This window comes from Trachinotus anak, unplaced genomic scaffold (genome assembly GCF_046630095.1).
Source record: "Trachinotus anak isolate AG129_WGS33_773 ecotype Australia unplaced genomic scaffold, CSIRO_AGI_Tana_v1 ptg000028l, whole genome shotgun sequence".
Classification (NCBI taxonomy): Eukaryota; Metazoa; Chordata; class Actinopteri; order Carangiformes; family Carangidae; genus Trachinotus; species Trachinotus anak.
The window spans coordinates 22,442,704-22,458,483 of NW_027273879.1; the positions used below are offsets into that span (position 1 = coordinate 22,442,704).

Genomic DNA, 15,780 nt, shown 5'->3' on the forward strand with positions numbered 1-15,780 from the left:
GATACTGGTCTTATTTTATTATGAGAGTCAGTGATACAGTGCAGCACAGAGAAAAGAGGCTGAAGATTTCAGACTGTCCAAACATTTCATCTCCTAATAACCACTATAGATGAGGCTGCAGGACTGAATACTTTATCACTTTGGTTAATTTGAGTATAATTTCTGATGAAAGCAGAGCATAGCATTGAGCTAAATAACTTTCACCTTGCACCTTTGACCTTTGACCTACATTATTCCTGTTTCCTTCCAGGGCACATGGTGACTCACCACAGTGTTAACTCCACCGCTCTGCCAGCCTATTGTCTTTTTATGTTTTTGAACTGCATCAGGTTAAATAAAGCTTCCTTTGAATCTACAGTCCACCTTCACTCTTCATCTTTTCTCACTGTCTGCATACTAAAAAAATGAACAAAGATCTGAATGACATTTGTAAACTGATTTCATTTGAGTCATTCGGATTCATGACATGTGGCTCAAGTTGTAAAACATTTACTCGTTGTTTTTTCTGGACTTTTCAAACTAGCCTATGTGACCATAGTAGTTTACAGCAATGTGGAGATGATGGAGGCTGGGGGTGGATGATAGAAGGTTCTACTGAAAAGATAAGAGCAGCTGGTTCATTGAATCTGTGTGAACTGAACTTTGAGCTGGGAATATAAACAACAGTGTTTACGAGTTCAGTGGTGCAGAAACCAGAGGCTGTGGTCCACAGAGATGTGAAGAAAAGTGGCTCAGGTTCATCACTGCCTGCCTCCGTGTGCTTCTGCCTCACCCAGTACTCCCCCACAGTCTGTGAGCCAGCACCTCCATTGCTTTCTTACACCACCTGCTCTGCATATGGAGGGTGGGGACATGTCTCAATCAATATTTTGGGAGAACACAATTATTCCTTCCTTCCTTCTTTCTGATAGATAGGATCTGAATTAACGTACTATAAGACCAGGGACTGAAAAGTAAAAAACAAATAATGATATAATAAAATAAATATTCATATTTGTTCACTGATCTGTGCTATAAATGTAATTTCTGTATGATTCCAATCATTTCAATCATTTTTATAGTCAATATCGCTGAATTTGCGGATTCCCTTTTTAAATACAGGGGAGAGAAGCGATGTGAGGCAGCGACAAGCTGAGCCTCACCTTGGATTGCCCAGTCCCTCACAAACTGGGTTGAGCATCTGCAATTTGCACGTGCCTGTTACTATCTCTCTGTATGTCACCAATGTAATGTTTGTAGACACTTTTATTGCACGTCCTCATTTTCCATAGTCTATGTAATGTATTTCACGTATGTGTATAACATATTTAGTCTTGCTGGTCTGACATAGAACTGCACTGAAGAGGCACAAGGTGAGTCAGCCAGTACCTCCAGTCCACAGGTTTATGCTTGTTGTGCTGTTGATGGCAAGTGCCAAAACACTAGCTAATAAAATCAGGAACTCAAGTGCACCGCAGCATTCACTCATTCATTCATCTTCTACAGCTTATTTTTTGCTCTAACTGGAAAATGGAAGATTCTATACTAAAACGGGATTTTGTGACTCGAAAAATCTACCAAGAAGCCTCAGCAAACATGAAAGATCAACTTCTCACATTCAAAGCCAAAATGCTTTAGAAATGTTTAGAACCTCAAGGATAGATCTGGCTTTGAACAAACAGTGGTGACTAAATATTAGCCTCCACAATGCTAAGGTAAAGTAAAACCAAGAGATTTTAAAAGACCTCATTAATGCAACTTGCTTCCTATAGCCAAACAAGAATAAGCATTTTGTGGTAACGATGTGAGTACAAGCTCTTCTAATCATGGAAACTTTATAGAACTATTACATGCTTTTGCTGAGAAAGATGAAAGGTTAGCTAGACATTTGGAGACATCCACTGTGTTTTCTGGAATACAGAACGACTTAATTGAAGCAGTAAGTGATATGATTTGAAATGATATCAAAAAGGAGATTAATGTAGCCCAATTTGTTGTTGACAAGACAACGGATGTTACAAACAAAGGCCAGATCACTGTCATTTTTGCATTATGTGGCTAAAAGTCAGGTGTTTTTAGGAGGTGTTTTTCGGATTTGATGATATGAGTGATGTCAGACCAGCTGCAGCTCTAGCTGATTATGTCTTGGGAGTGTTGGAGAAATACAAGTGTGTTGAAAAACTGGTAGCTCAGACTTATGACAGAGCGTCTGTGATGGCATCAGAGCTTAATGGGGTGCAAGCTAAGATTGAAAAAAAGGTGCCTGAGGCTATGTTTACCCACAGTTATGCACACAAATTGAAACTGGCACTCTTGAGTGTAGAACTTTTTTTTAAAACAGCTGAGGGACTAAGGACATTTTTCAGTAATATGTCAAAATATGCTAGGTTCTTTGACTTTGTTAGACTAAAGGCTGATCTCATTGGATTGTATAGCACACAAATGGTGAGGAATGAATGTAAATCCCCTGGACAGCTTCTCAGCTTTTTGGCCCAGAATGACCTGATGCAGGCTGTTCAGCTACAACAGTGTCTGAGGAAAGTTTGAAAAGACTGAAAACATAGAGTTGGAATCAGACTGACCAAGGACGACTTTCATCCCTCCCTCCCATAATCTCCACTGAGATGGAGAGACTTTTAAAACTGAAAGAAGATAAGGAGGACTTTTACAACAAAGTCACTGAAATTTTTGTCCAGAAGGATAGGCGATAGTCTTATTTATACCTTCATTTGTATTGAATGAGTATGAATTGCAGAGTTGTGATTGCAAATTAAGAACACACGGAGGGTGCAGTGCCAATTCGCTCTCTCTGAGCTGCTATAAATTTAACGTTCCACCTATGAAACATATATGAAACATAACCAGTAGTCAATGTACAAGCAATTGAATGGTGAATTTAAGCTACTCTATTGAATTCATGTATTTGTAAATCTGAGTGAAAGAGTCAGTGCCTCACCGGCCATGAACCTCACCGCACAGAAAATCCAGAAGTATAAATAGAAATGAGAAGTAGATAGATAGAAATAAATAAATAGGTGTATGAATGTTGAAAATAGGTGTATGCATGTTGTTGTATGCACGAGGTTGAGCGTGCAGTGTTTCTGTGAATGATAAGGATGCGATATATAGTGTGACTGCACTGGGCAGGAATGACTTCCTGTACTGTTCCCTGATGTTGCCCTGGTTGTATGAGTCTGTTGCTGAATGTGATCTTAAGTTTGTCCAGAGTTTTGTTGAGGGGGTGGGTGACATTGTCCATGATTTTCATCAGTTTAGTCAGAGCTCTGTCCTCAGCCACCTCCTCCAGAGTGAGCAGCCTCAGTCCAACAACAGACTCAGCCTTCCTGATGAGTTCACCACCACAGCAAAGAGGATAGTACTGGCAACGCCAGACTGATAGAACAAGTGGAGCAACCTTTTACAGACACTGAAAGACCTGAGCCCACCCGAGAAGGAAATCTGACGCTTCCTGTACACAGCCTCTCCACTCCAGCCTGTCATCCAGCCGCTCCCCCAGCGTCAACGTTAGCCCCATTGATGGAGAGGGTTGGGACTGATTCTCTCTGAAATTGTCTTTGCAACATTCAGCTGCAGGTGATTTTCCCCACACCACCTGACAAAATGGAATTTCTGTAAATGACATGACTCAGAATTGTACTTGAAGTCTAATGTGTAGGAAATAAAAACCTCCATCATCAGTCTAGACTCAATACCACAGAATGACAAAGTGAAATCAGAACTTCTGTTTTTTTTAAGGAAAAACAGAAATATCACATTGACAGAAGTATTGAGACTCGATGTCTCTCATTTCTCTGGATCATCGCCAGATGTTTCTACACCTGGACTGGAGTCCACCTGTGGTAAATCAGCTGATTGGACACACACCTGTCTGTATAATATCTCACAGCTGCATATCAGAGACTCAGTGTCGAGACTCAGATCTCAGTGGTCTCCATCATTTTGACATGGAATAAGTTTGGAACCACCAGGATTCTTCCTACAGCTGGACCTGGACTAACTGAGACCTCAGGGACAGGGTCTTGGTCAGAAAGGTGACCGAGAACCTGATGGTGACTCTGGCTGAGCTCCAGAGATCCTGTAAGGAGATGGAGAAACCTTCTGAAGGAGCCTGAGCAAAATTTTATAGTGTCTGAAAACTTCTGTCTTCTGTGATATTTCAGTTTTTCCTTTTTCGTAAATTTGCAAAAACTTCTAAAATTCTGTTTTCACGTTGTCATTGTGGGGAACTGAGTGTAGACTGAGGAGGGAAACAATGGGGGTTTTTTTTGTTTTTGTTTTTTTATTTTAGTATAAGACAGCAACATAACATGAAGAAATTGAAGGGGTATGAATATGTTCTGAATGCACTTTATATACAGTATAGTAGTCATTCAGGACTGCAGGATGCCCAGACTCATGTTGAAGATGTATTGTTGTACATTACACAGCTGGTGGCACATGCCTTCAGCACTCGAGGGCTGATACCGTCAGCTCCAGCAGCCTGGTTCAGTCTCACCAGCTCTCTTGCCACCTGGTTGGCATGAACTTGTTCCCTCTATGTTTGGATTGAAGTCAACAGATGCTTCCTATGTGTCCAAGACAACTAATTAAGACATACTAACATCTGATTGGCTGAAAGGGCGGGGACTATCTGGAGGCTCACGTCATCTACAAATATCACACTTACCTGCCGCCCCCTCTCATGTGGCAGCTGTCCCAGTGTTTATTTTTAGTTCTTGCCCTGTAGTGAGTAACTTCAAATCTGCATGTACCAGCTCGAAGTGCTGCTCAGATTTAATCACATATCAAGAATCATCTCCTCCTCTCCCATTCACTTTTCCTCCCACTCACCAGGAAGTGAGTCATCACCTGACAGGTTTACGATGGTATGACACAAGGGATCCCCTTTGTGCGTACAGAATTCCCAGGTGCACGGGAGTGACAGGATTCACAAGGAAATCTGAGGCCAAGAAAACAAGAAACAAGAAGCAGTAGGTTCCAGGATGAGCTCATCCTGTTCACAGGAATGTTTCGGTCTGACTGCATAGATACTGCACGCTCATGTAGAAAAACACATGCAAATAGACTTGGTGTCCTCATGAATGGTTTAGATCAGACCAATAAAAACACAAGGCTCAAAGTTCTGACCAAAGTGAGAAACTCTGTCAGGGCAAAACCCAATTCTCTCATTTATATGAAACGCCTTGTTGGGGGTCCAGACACTTCTTCCTGGACCTATGGATGCCAATACCTGCAAGCTGGACACGCCCCTGCAAGCTTGAGATGACCCCTACAGAAAACATCAGTAATGGTTGCTCTCCATTTAGGTGCGTCAGTCCGTGGGTCTGGTATCATGCATTACAGAGCCATCCTTCATGTTATTATGAAATCTGTGGTAACAAGCCAAAATATGCACCATGGGCAACAGGGCCTTTAGTGTACCAGGCTCTAACCTCTGGAACACTCTCCCTCAGACAAGTGTCTATCTGTTGCATTGTTCAAGTCAAAACTTGGCTGTAGCTCAGGAGGTAGAGTGGGTCATCCACTTATCAGAATGTTGGTGGTTCAATCCCTGGCTCCTCTGGTCCACATTTTCAAGTGTCCTTGGGCAAGGGCTGAACCCCAAATTGCCTCAGCATATGAGTGTGTGTGTGTGTGAATGTTAGAAGCACTCCACTGTAGATGTAAGTGCTGTATGTCACGTTGTAAAGCACTTTGAGTGGTCAATAAGACTAGAAAAGCGCTATATAAGCAGTCCATTTACCATTTAACTTGGCCTTTCCTGATGCTATGTGAAATGTACAAGTCCAATGTTTACCTTATCCTGTGTGTTATTAGTGTGTGTGTGTGTGTGTGTGTGTGTGTGTGTGTGTGTGTGTGTGTGTGTGTGTACATATATATGCATGTGTTTGTGCATGTATGCATATTAATCTATTTTATTGTCATTAATTCAAATATTATATTATCTTGTCTGTATTTTATCTTGTTTATGCTTCTAAATGTTTGATTTGCTTTGTAATGCTTCATTGGGTGGCATTTATAAATAAAATGTATTAGAATTGTATTGTATAATTATTTTATAAAATGTCTGATGTCAGAGCATGCCATGTGTCGTAAAACAATTAGAGTGGAGAGTCAAGCCAGGTAAAGTAGTAACAACACAAGATTGTTTCTTTTCCTCAGAACTGTTCATCTGAGACTCTCAAATGAAGTTTTGATGATCACTGGAGGCTGTTCTCATCTGCTGAGGAGAACAGCCTCTCTCGAAGAGCCATCTGCACAACACATGTTTTAAATTTGAAATGTATGTGCACAGAGCCAGCAGAAAAAACATCTGATAAAGAAACCATCAAAACAATCCAATATCTGTTTAAATGTATATTTCATTAAGAATATTTTCCCACCCCTAACCCCAGTGTGGATTGTGTCAATGGACAATGATTTCAGTGACAAGATATATATGACTCTATACATGCACTATAGTGTACTTTGAAAAAGTGAGTGCAGACCTTTATCATATACTCAGGTCAAATTTATTTTTATAGTCTAATATTACATTAAATAACTCAGAAGGCTACAGGCCTGCAGCAGCAGCAGATCCCAGTCTGACCAAACTCTCCAAGGTGACAAGGAAAACTCCCCCAAAAGGCTTCACACAGGAAGATGAGCCACAACAAAAAGACACAAAGGAATGCAATTGTAAAAGTGAACATGAAGTTGTTACAGTTCATTTAAATATATTATACAACAGTGGGGCTGTAATCCAGCAATAATAATAGGTCAAATAATGATGTAGTAAATCCAGTGTGAAAAAGAACCAAGTGAATCCAATGCAGTTAAAATCATTGAAGTAATACAGTGAATCTGACTCATTATAATATATACTAATTTTCCTTGTCCTACACATATGAGTGTGCACATATAGGAATTGTACATTAAAAAACAAACAGACAAAAGTATTTCACAGTGAAATTATTCTGTGTTTCTCATGCTTTCTAAATAGAGTAAAAAAAAAACACCAGCAATAAAAACTAAACTAATGATAATCATGTTTTTATAATTTGACCAAGGAAACTGTAAGTTCACTTTGTTTGACTGCAAACAGCAGCTGTTACTTATAAATGTAAGGTAATAAAAAACTCTAAAAAACTCTACAAATCACAAATGGAGGGTTTATCTCAAAAAACAAAGTATCAGCCATAATCTTTTTTTAACAACTATATATACATATATATATATATTATATTATTCAAAAGCCAGAATCAGATAACATAACAGTTCTCAGTTGAATGTACCCTTGGCTCAAACAAGTGAACTCAAAGCTTCAAAGTCAATGGAAATGCTTTAATACAGCAGAGACAAATTAATCTCAGTAACATTTAAGTCAGGAAACAACATTCAAATGTGTCAGTGCTCAATACTTTACATTAAGACTGGAAACAGATGAAATAACCTGAATAAACAACTGAAGCTGTTTCACACCCATTTACTCATGATGCTGAAAGTGATGTGACTCATTTATCACTTTAAAGGTGCTATTTGTAAGTTTTATATAAGTTATAAGTTTATAAGTTTTCTCAGCTGCCAAACCAGGAGCAGGTGGTGATGGTCACAAGGAATCAGCCACATGCTGAAGAAAATTAGCTAAATTAAAATAGAAAATTAATGACTTACTTTGATGTTCTTGCTGCATTTAGAAAGCAGCGTGACTAACCAGCACAATTAAATCTCAAAACAATCAGCTAAACGAGGCTAAAAAGCTCAGGAGAGCATCAGTGTTGTGAGTGACTCTTCCCACTTTACACACAGGCATTTGTGTTAGCGTTAATATAAACATTGATTAGTGCAGCTTTATTGCACAAACCCCGAAACTTATTTTTAAGTTTTTACTGTCACTAAATGGGGTTTCTTGTCAGGAGCAGGTAGTGGTGATTGTCGCTGAAAGAGATTGTTGCATTTTAAAGGCCAGAGGTTATAATCTGTCCTCTGAGCAGCTACATCTGCAGGATAGACTGGAGGCTACAGTGAGTCACTATCAAGTCGGGGCTAGCTCGGTAGCATGCTAACTTCAGTAGAGGAAAAGACCTGATAGATACAAGAGTTAACACTGGTGTTTGTCTTAACCTCTGAAGACAGATGTTGGTGAGTGAACGATGAAGTTTGATCATGAACTCAACATTTTTTCTAGACTGGTGAGTAAACAGTTGTTCATGCTAACATTAGCTTTATAGTATTAGCAAAATGTTACATATAGCACCTTTAACTCAGCAGATAAAGATCTCAACCCCAATGAACACCAATGGGAGATTTTGCAGACATCAGAAAATGAGGGAACATCTTTTGTAAGAATTGTGTTCAGTTGAATTTAGGTCAAGAAGCATTTAATCTGTTCAGGAGGTGCTGGTGAAACAAACATCTTACTAAGATAATGTTTATACTGTATACCTTTCAAACCTGAAGACAACCTGAATTTTAAGCCTTACCAGGAAGCACTTTAAAACATAAAAAGCTTATAAATGAATAATGATAAATAACCCAAAACTGTTTTTAATTTAAAAAATAGTTTAAAAATACATTATTGAAGCCAAATCAATGAGCACATACACAAAGAGGAATACTCTTATCAAGGTATATTCATTATGCAAGATAAGCACCAAATGATGATTTCATAATCAGGTTATAGCCCGCGCCAATCCACACGCTCACATGATCTCCTGCCAACAAATCAAACAGTTGCCCCACAAACACACTCCTGGGCCCCTCTGAATTAATGCATGTTATCCCGTTCCAGGCCTTTGTCAGGAGCCTGGGCATGTCGTACCCTTTGTTCCAGCTGCGCAGCTCCACATAGAACCGGTTGAAGTCTGCAGCTGGATCCTCCTCTTGGCAGGTTAAGGTAACCGTCACGTAGATAAAGTAGACGCCCGTCTTTGGAATCACAATGGCCCGTCTTTCCTCGTCGTATCTCTCACCAAACTCTACATTCCATTTGATGTACTGTGCATTGCTCCTGTTTTCTGCATCCACAGACCCTGGAGGATGAGGATCATACAGCAAATCAAACATCTCATTTAAACGTTGTTTGTTGCTGTTGTGTAGTTTGTCAATTCTCACCATGTTGAAACAGCTTGTTAAAGGTCCATATTAAAGGTCCATATAGTCTAAAGGTAGATGTGTTTTTGATTATAAAGCAGGTCTAGGTTTACTGTAAAAGTATCAAAGCCTCAGTCCACAGAAAAGCCGTCAGGACTTCTGGAACTTTGTGATGTCACAACAAAGCAGTCACCACCCTCAGCCACACCCCAAGCCCATCCCAGCTGGACCCACCATCCAACCTTGCAGGATTTGGTTTCTCTGAGTGTTTACCTGAAATCTGCTGTATTTTTATGGGATCACTCAGAAAACAGTCAGCCAATCAGAGGAGAGGCTCGGAGTCTCTCTTCTGATTGGCTGACTGACCTGTTGTTACTAGAGCTCAAGTGAGAAGCCTAAGAGAGAAGAAAACTACACTGAGATGGTTTTTGGTTCTTAAACCACAAATATATCTTCTGATGGAGATCAACACTAGAAATAAACCACAGGTGCACTTACATGTAGATTGTATAGATTTGACATGTAAAATGAACTTTAATTATTTAATTATTTTATTTTGAGCTCTTATTCACTTCACTTAATGTTTATTCATTTTTGGGTCGTATTTCAGATCCGTACACATCACGTTGAAAGGATACTATCTGTGTATTTTACACTCTATCATCCAAAACAACAGTCATGCAAATAGCTGTGAAATCTGAAGAGAAATACTTACTGAGATGAATGTGCGGCCTGTGGGAGGTATTTTGAGGATGATCTGTGGATTGAGAAAGAGAGGAGGGAGAGGTTCAAAATAATGCTGCTGGGCTTGCTCATAATACTTCAGGGAAAGCATAACCCTCACGTAACACAAGCATGAGAATGCTCTCTTGGTTGCGAAATAGGACACAATATTAGATCCTATTTAGGGAGCTTCACTGAGGAGAGCAGTGCTAAATAATACTTAAATTTTTAAACTTGTAAACTGATCCACAAGTTAATGACAGCGTACCTGCAGGGCACAGTTGCTTTTGCTTGGAATAGGCTGGATGTTGCTCTGCTGCGCTCTGGGAATAAAGGAGAACACATTTTATTCAAGTGTCATCATGATAGAAACATTTTACCCAGAGCCAACATGAGCTTGTCTTTAAACCGATACCAGCAGTAAGAGGATGGTAAAATGGGCTGACATGAAAAGTTTTATGGAAGAAAATTTCCCATCACCATCAGCATGTAAACACGTGGTTAGTCATCAGTCATGGTGAGATATATTCTGTATAAGTGCACAGTGTGAGGTAAAGCAGCACTAATAAAAAATGTGGACAGAATAAAAATGTGTATTTTTTATATAGAATGGCACAAGAAGTGAAACTCAAACAGCTCAGTGTGTTGCAGCCCATCTCTGATCACTGAGCTGCAGTTCACTCTGCTCAGTAACAGACTGAGAGAAACGCAAAAAGTTGATGCCTTTGATGATGTCGTTGATGATGAAAGTCGTGTTTGGCCTCACCTCACCTCACCTCAGGGGTTTAGTGAATTTATGGCCCTGTCAAGTAAACTACTCTGACTTTGTTTGCTTCACATGCTCATATCATCACTGCTATAGACACCAGGAGCACAAGGAAAAGTTCACATAAAGAAAATGATTTGGAACTTACCCTTTGTCCACTGGATCCAGAGTCTCCACGCTGCCTCAAATCAGCACTGATGATGAAAACAAACAGTGTTGTACAGCTGAGCAGCAGGAGCAGAGTGACAAGTCTGAGGCACGACTCCTGTTGTTTCATGTCCCGGCAGTGTTTGATGAGAATGAGAACAGACTCGTCCTGTCCCATATCCGCCACTGCATCCCCGCTGGCAGCTTCAGCTGGCAGAGTGGGTCCCATCAGTTTCTGTCCCATGACCAGAGGGCTGATTGCTCTACGAGTGGCTGTGTAGTGGCTGGTCCTGAAAAAGCTGTTGACTGCTGACACATGCAGAGTCTTATATTAGCAGGGGAACAGTGGGGCTGTAGTCAACCGCCTACACCAAAAATCCAACCTCATTCTGGAATTACCTCATCTGTCCATTCATGCAGATGGGGAGGGAGAAAAGAGAGGGGAGGAGGAGGAGCACAGACTCAGTTTATCTTAAACATGTGAACAGACTTTACCTCACATGTATTATCAATGTAGTCACAGAGATAAGCATCAGTAGTTTCTCTCTAAGATAAATCATCTTTAAAACAACACCAAGATCTTTTTACAATACTTGTTACAGTTTTTAGGTTTTTCCGGGCTCTTTCCGTACAAAAATATTCTGTCTGCTGCACAGTACAAATATTATTGATTTTCTCCCAAGTTGATAATTGTCTAAAAAACCTCTCTGCTCATTTTCCACTATACAGGAAAAACATATTGTGTTATTATACATGGAAATATAAAATATAAAATAACAGAAAATATAAAATATAAAATAACAGAAAATAACATTAATATAGACGAATGTATCGGAAGTAAAACTTTAAAACTTTTTCATTTTGTTTCTGTGGAGGAGAACAGGGTGGTTTTAACATGTCATATAAATATATAGGGATCATGGTATCAGGACTATGACAACAACTTTATATTAAAGAGATTTTTATTCAACACTTAAATTAGTTTTTAATATTATTGCTGTGTGTGTGTGTGTGTGGTTGGGGGGGGGCACAGAGCTGAAAGAAACTAAAATGCTCTGAGCGGGATGAAAATTCTCTGAGTTTTTCACAAGAAGAAGAATAAGAGTCTACAGCCATGATAATGGTTCTGTCAGGCCATACTTTGAACTACATGCTAGCATGCTATCACACCGAACTACTGTAAATATTAAACAGGATAAACCTCAGCATGTTAGCATTGTCATTGTTAACATGTTAACTAGGCTAGGACAATATTCGTAATTTATCATCTTGATACAGTCCAGCCCAGATATCCTGTATTTTAATATATTGTACAGTAGACAATGATATTGTGATATCACAGCAATAATTATATTTTTGTATTTTGTATTTGTTTATATGTATTGTTACTATTAAACAGCAATTAAGTGAAACACTCTGGCCACAGACTGAGGGAATAAATCAGCTCTATAAAAGCAGCAGGGCAGACTGAACTGCAAAACTTCTGCATACAGTGGGAAATATCACAATATTCTATATTATCAAATATCAGTCCCAAACATAATGCTAACATCTGCTAACTGGTGCTAAGCATAAAGTACAGCTGTGGCTGCTGGGACAGGGAATCGTCTGTGCCAAATTTCATGACAATCAACAGTTGTTGAGACATTTGAGTCAAAACTATAAAATGTTGACCTCATGGTGGCACTAAAGAGAAAGTCAGGGGATCACAAAGCCAAAGTGTTTGATTAACACTGAGCCACAATGTCAGAGCAGTAATATTCATGTCAATCAGGAGAGACTAATTAGAGAGTGAGAAATTTCTTAAAATTAAGTTAATTGTGAGCAGGAAGAAGAACTTTGGCGCTTAGACCCCAGCAGGAAGTGGATCACCATGAAAGTGATCCATGGTGTTTAGGTACTTCAATTAGAGGACCCTTCCCCTAGACAAAGGTGGTCGTGAAGAGGAATGGAGTGTGAGGATGCGGGCGTCGCCATGACAGGAAACTGATCCGTTTCCTGACTGGGGGTAGTCTGGCGTCTACGGTTAAGGTGGTGAAGGGGTGGAGGTGGGGCTCAGAATGAACACGGTGGTGAAATGACAACTGAATGAGTGCAGAGAGAGGCAGTTATTTTATGATTTGACAGCTTACAAGCGATTGGCTGAAAGTCGCCGTGTCAGGTTGTGATTGGATAAAGATAAGATGTGTAGGTGAGCTTATGGATAGCAAGGATTGTGATTGTGACTTAGAAGGCATGCATGAAGACAGTCTTCCTGACTGAACTTTTGCTTCATTAGTGGTTCATTCGACACTCTTCCTCTGTGACACCAGTGTTTATAAAATTGATTATAAAAGCTCACAGAGGCTAGAGACATCCTGTTCAGTGACAGTAGTGAGTGGAGCTGTGGGCATATAGTGACAGCTGATGATTAAATGTGGTTAAAAATGAGCTTATTCAGCGGTTCTCAAACCTTTTCACATGAAGGACCCCTACACTGACACAAAACGCCACATGAGGGAAAAGCCAAGACCTGGAGCAGTGAAGCTGTTCAACACCTGACTTTATGTTGGTGTCTCCTTCAGTTTGTCATCGTCTGTGAGTGCATGATGTTATTTATCCTGTTAGAACACAGATTTATTTCACCTGACAAACAAAACAAACCAAGGACCAAAGATCAAGCTAAAAACAAAAGAAATGCACATAATACACAGGTTCATCATTAAAACAAGTATTTTATGATATAAAAGTGCCAATACCACATGTGTAAAAGTACATAAATATTACCAGCAACATGTACTTAAGTAAAAATATTCATCATGCACACCATAAATATGATCGTCTTAACAGTAGAAAAATATCTAAGCCCAGTTTAAAATAGTCCACAAGTCATTATTCAACACTGGAGCAAGTTATGCCATCTTTAACTGTGTCATCAGACTGTCTGTCTTGGTGCTGATCAGCATGTGGTTCTGGTGGATGCCCACTCAAAACAAAACTACCACTATAATAATTCTATTTCAGGCAGTCTGGGCTCATCATTTACACATGCAGGCAGATCTGACCTATCACTCAGCTCCATCTGGAGCTGGTCAGCCTAAAACAGAAACATTGAGCACCATGAGATTTCAGCCAGTCCACCAGCGCCACTGTGGACCGGACAGCCAGTCTGGCTCAGACTTAGCAGCATTTATTACAGGAAATGTAATGTTATTCTATGTCATGATACTTTAATGACAGTGAGTCATCAAAACTGGCCTGAAGCCTGTCAGGAGTGCTACAGAGAGAGAGAGAGAGAGAGACAGAGAGAGAGAGACCTGAGGATATGTTGCACTGGATATTTTTCATTGCATCACATGACTTACTTTTATCATTTTTGACCACTTGGTGTCAGATGAGCTCCACAACAAGCTGACAAATACAGAATTGTGACATTTTAAAGGTTAAGGTTAAAAGCATTAGCATTTATTTAGAATTGTGTTGGTCCACATGATGAATGTAGGTCCAGTCATCACTCATCTGGTCTCCATCAGCTCCTGAAGAGAAACATCAACGTCAGTAGTTTGGCTTTCCTCACCATGTTTTCTCCAGCTGTGTCTGTCTGCAGTGTGGTTTTGCACCGACAGTGCTCAGACTTTTATCAGAAAACAACTGCTTGCTACTGCTGTTACCGTACACTCAGACCGACTCACTCTGGCTGCCTGTTGAAGGACGCTGCTGAAGTTCATGGGTACTGATAGAGATGAAATACACACCTAGCAATGTTGTTCAGAATTCTGATTTGCATGCTATGGCCAAGCTAGCATGCAATTCCCTCCTATTGTGACAAAATGTATTACAGACTACACTTCACCAACTCACCTGGAACACTCACAGTGTCAGACACCTGTCCAAGCATCTTTTTTATTTCAGTCTCTGTAAGCAAACAGGGACACAGCGTAAAGGAAACCTGCCACCACAATTATCAGAATCTCCTGCAGTGTGCTTGGGAACAAATGTTTGATGGGAACAAAAGTTTACATGGTTGTGTGCTCTAGTGCAGAGCACTTCTGCATTGTGATTGGTTGCCAAACTGTGTCATAGCTCATTACATTAAAGTTACGTGAACTTTTTCTGACACCCACACTGCTCAAGACACACTCACTGCCAAGAGACGCTGACTCACGTAGAAAATGAATGACTTCCTGTCACCTTAATGTTCTCACCTCTTTCAGTCTGAATGTAGTTAGAGAGCAGCATGACTGACCAGTACAATGTAACACAAAGCAATCAGCTAAACAAGGCTGAAAAGCTCAGGTGAGCTGCAGAGTTGTGCATCTGTGGCCGTGAGTGACTCCTCCCTCATTACACATAGGCATTTGATTTAGTTATTATTTATTGATTTAGTTTATTTAATATAAAAATATTGAGCAGTGCAGCTTTAATGCACAAGCCCTGAATCTTAAAGGGGCTATTTATGTCACCAAACAAGGTTTCTTTCCAGGAGCAGGTGCTGGTTGATAAGAGTTTCAGCCATTGTTGTATTTACAAAACAAGGTTATGGTTACAATACATCCTTTTAGCAGCTACATCTTAAAGGGAGATTTGACGCTACAGTGAGTCACTATCTGAAAGTGATGAGATGGGCCGGGGCTAGCTGGTTAGCATGCTAACTTCAGTGGAAGAAAAGAGGTGATAGAGACCAGAGTTAACACTGGTGTTTGTCTCCACCTCTGGAGACGGATGTTGGTGAGTGAAGGATGAAGTTTGATGTTGAATTCACAGTGTTTTTTCTAAACTGGTGAGTAAACAGCTGCTAATGCTAACATTAGCTATGTAGCAAAACTTACATATAGGTCCTTTAACTCTTCATCTGTCCACTGAATACACAGTGTGTGTGTGTGTGTGTAATTTCATTACATTAAATTAAATTACATTAAATTTTTCTTGTCAGGTTCTGTTGAAAACGTTTTTCAAAAATATGTAAGGGTTCCCTCCAAATCTGCATGAAAACCTTTTTATCCTTTAACTATACAATGTAAGTTAAAGGATAAAAAGGTTTTCATGTTAATAACTATATAATGTAAGTTATTAACTGTGAGGAAATGTACTGC

The 15,780-nt window shown here is 39.8% G+C and overlaps 1 protein-coding gene and 1 long non-coding RNA gene across 2 annotated transcripts; one reads left to right on the forward strand and one right to left on the reverse strand.

The window, feature by feature from the left end:
• Positions 1-6,276: 6,276 nt before the first annotated feature.
• LOC139611904 (tumor necrosis factor ligand superfamily member 15-like) lies at positions 6,277-11,281 on the reverse strand. Its single transcript, XM_071466929.1, has 4 exons — positions 10,710-11,281; positions 10,064-10,118; positions 9,788-9,829; positions 6,277-9,011 (listed from the first exon to the last, which is right to left on the reverse strand). The coding sequence occupies exons 1-4, from the start codon at positions 10,950-10,952 to the stop codon at positions 8,617-8,619; spliced, it is 735 nt and encodes a 244-aa protein (XP_071323030.1). The 5' UTR covers positions 10,953-11,281; the 3' UTR covers positions 6,277-8,616.
• On the forward strand, positions 8,057-9,498 carry LOC139611905 (uncharacterized). Its single transcript, XR_011686382.1, has 3 exons — positions 8,057-8,171; positions 8,771-8,875; positions 9,009-9,498. It is a non-coding gene; the product is annotated as an uncharacterized lncRNA (long non-coding RNA).
• Positions 11,282-15,780: the final 4,499 nt, after the last annotated feature.

Bases quoted from the DNA above. Each gene is read 5' to 3' on its own strand.
- LOC139611904 (XM_071466929.1), bottom strand. From the start codon at position 10,952: ATGGGACAGAAACTGATGGGACCCACTCTGCCAGCTGAAGCTGCCAGC. The intron at 9,830-10,063 runs GTACGCTGTCAT...CTCAATCCACAG, and splicing joins AAAGCAACTGTGCCCTGCAG to ATCATCCTCAAAATACCTCC. The intron at 9,012-9,787 runs GTAAGTATTTCT...CTCATCCTCCAG, and splicing joins CAGGCCGCACATTCATCTCA to GGTCTGTGGATGCAGAAAAC.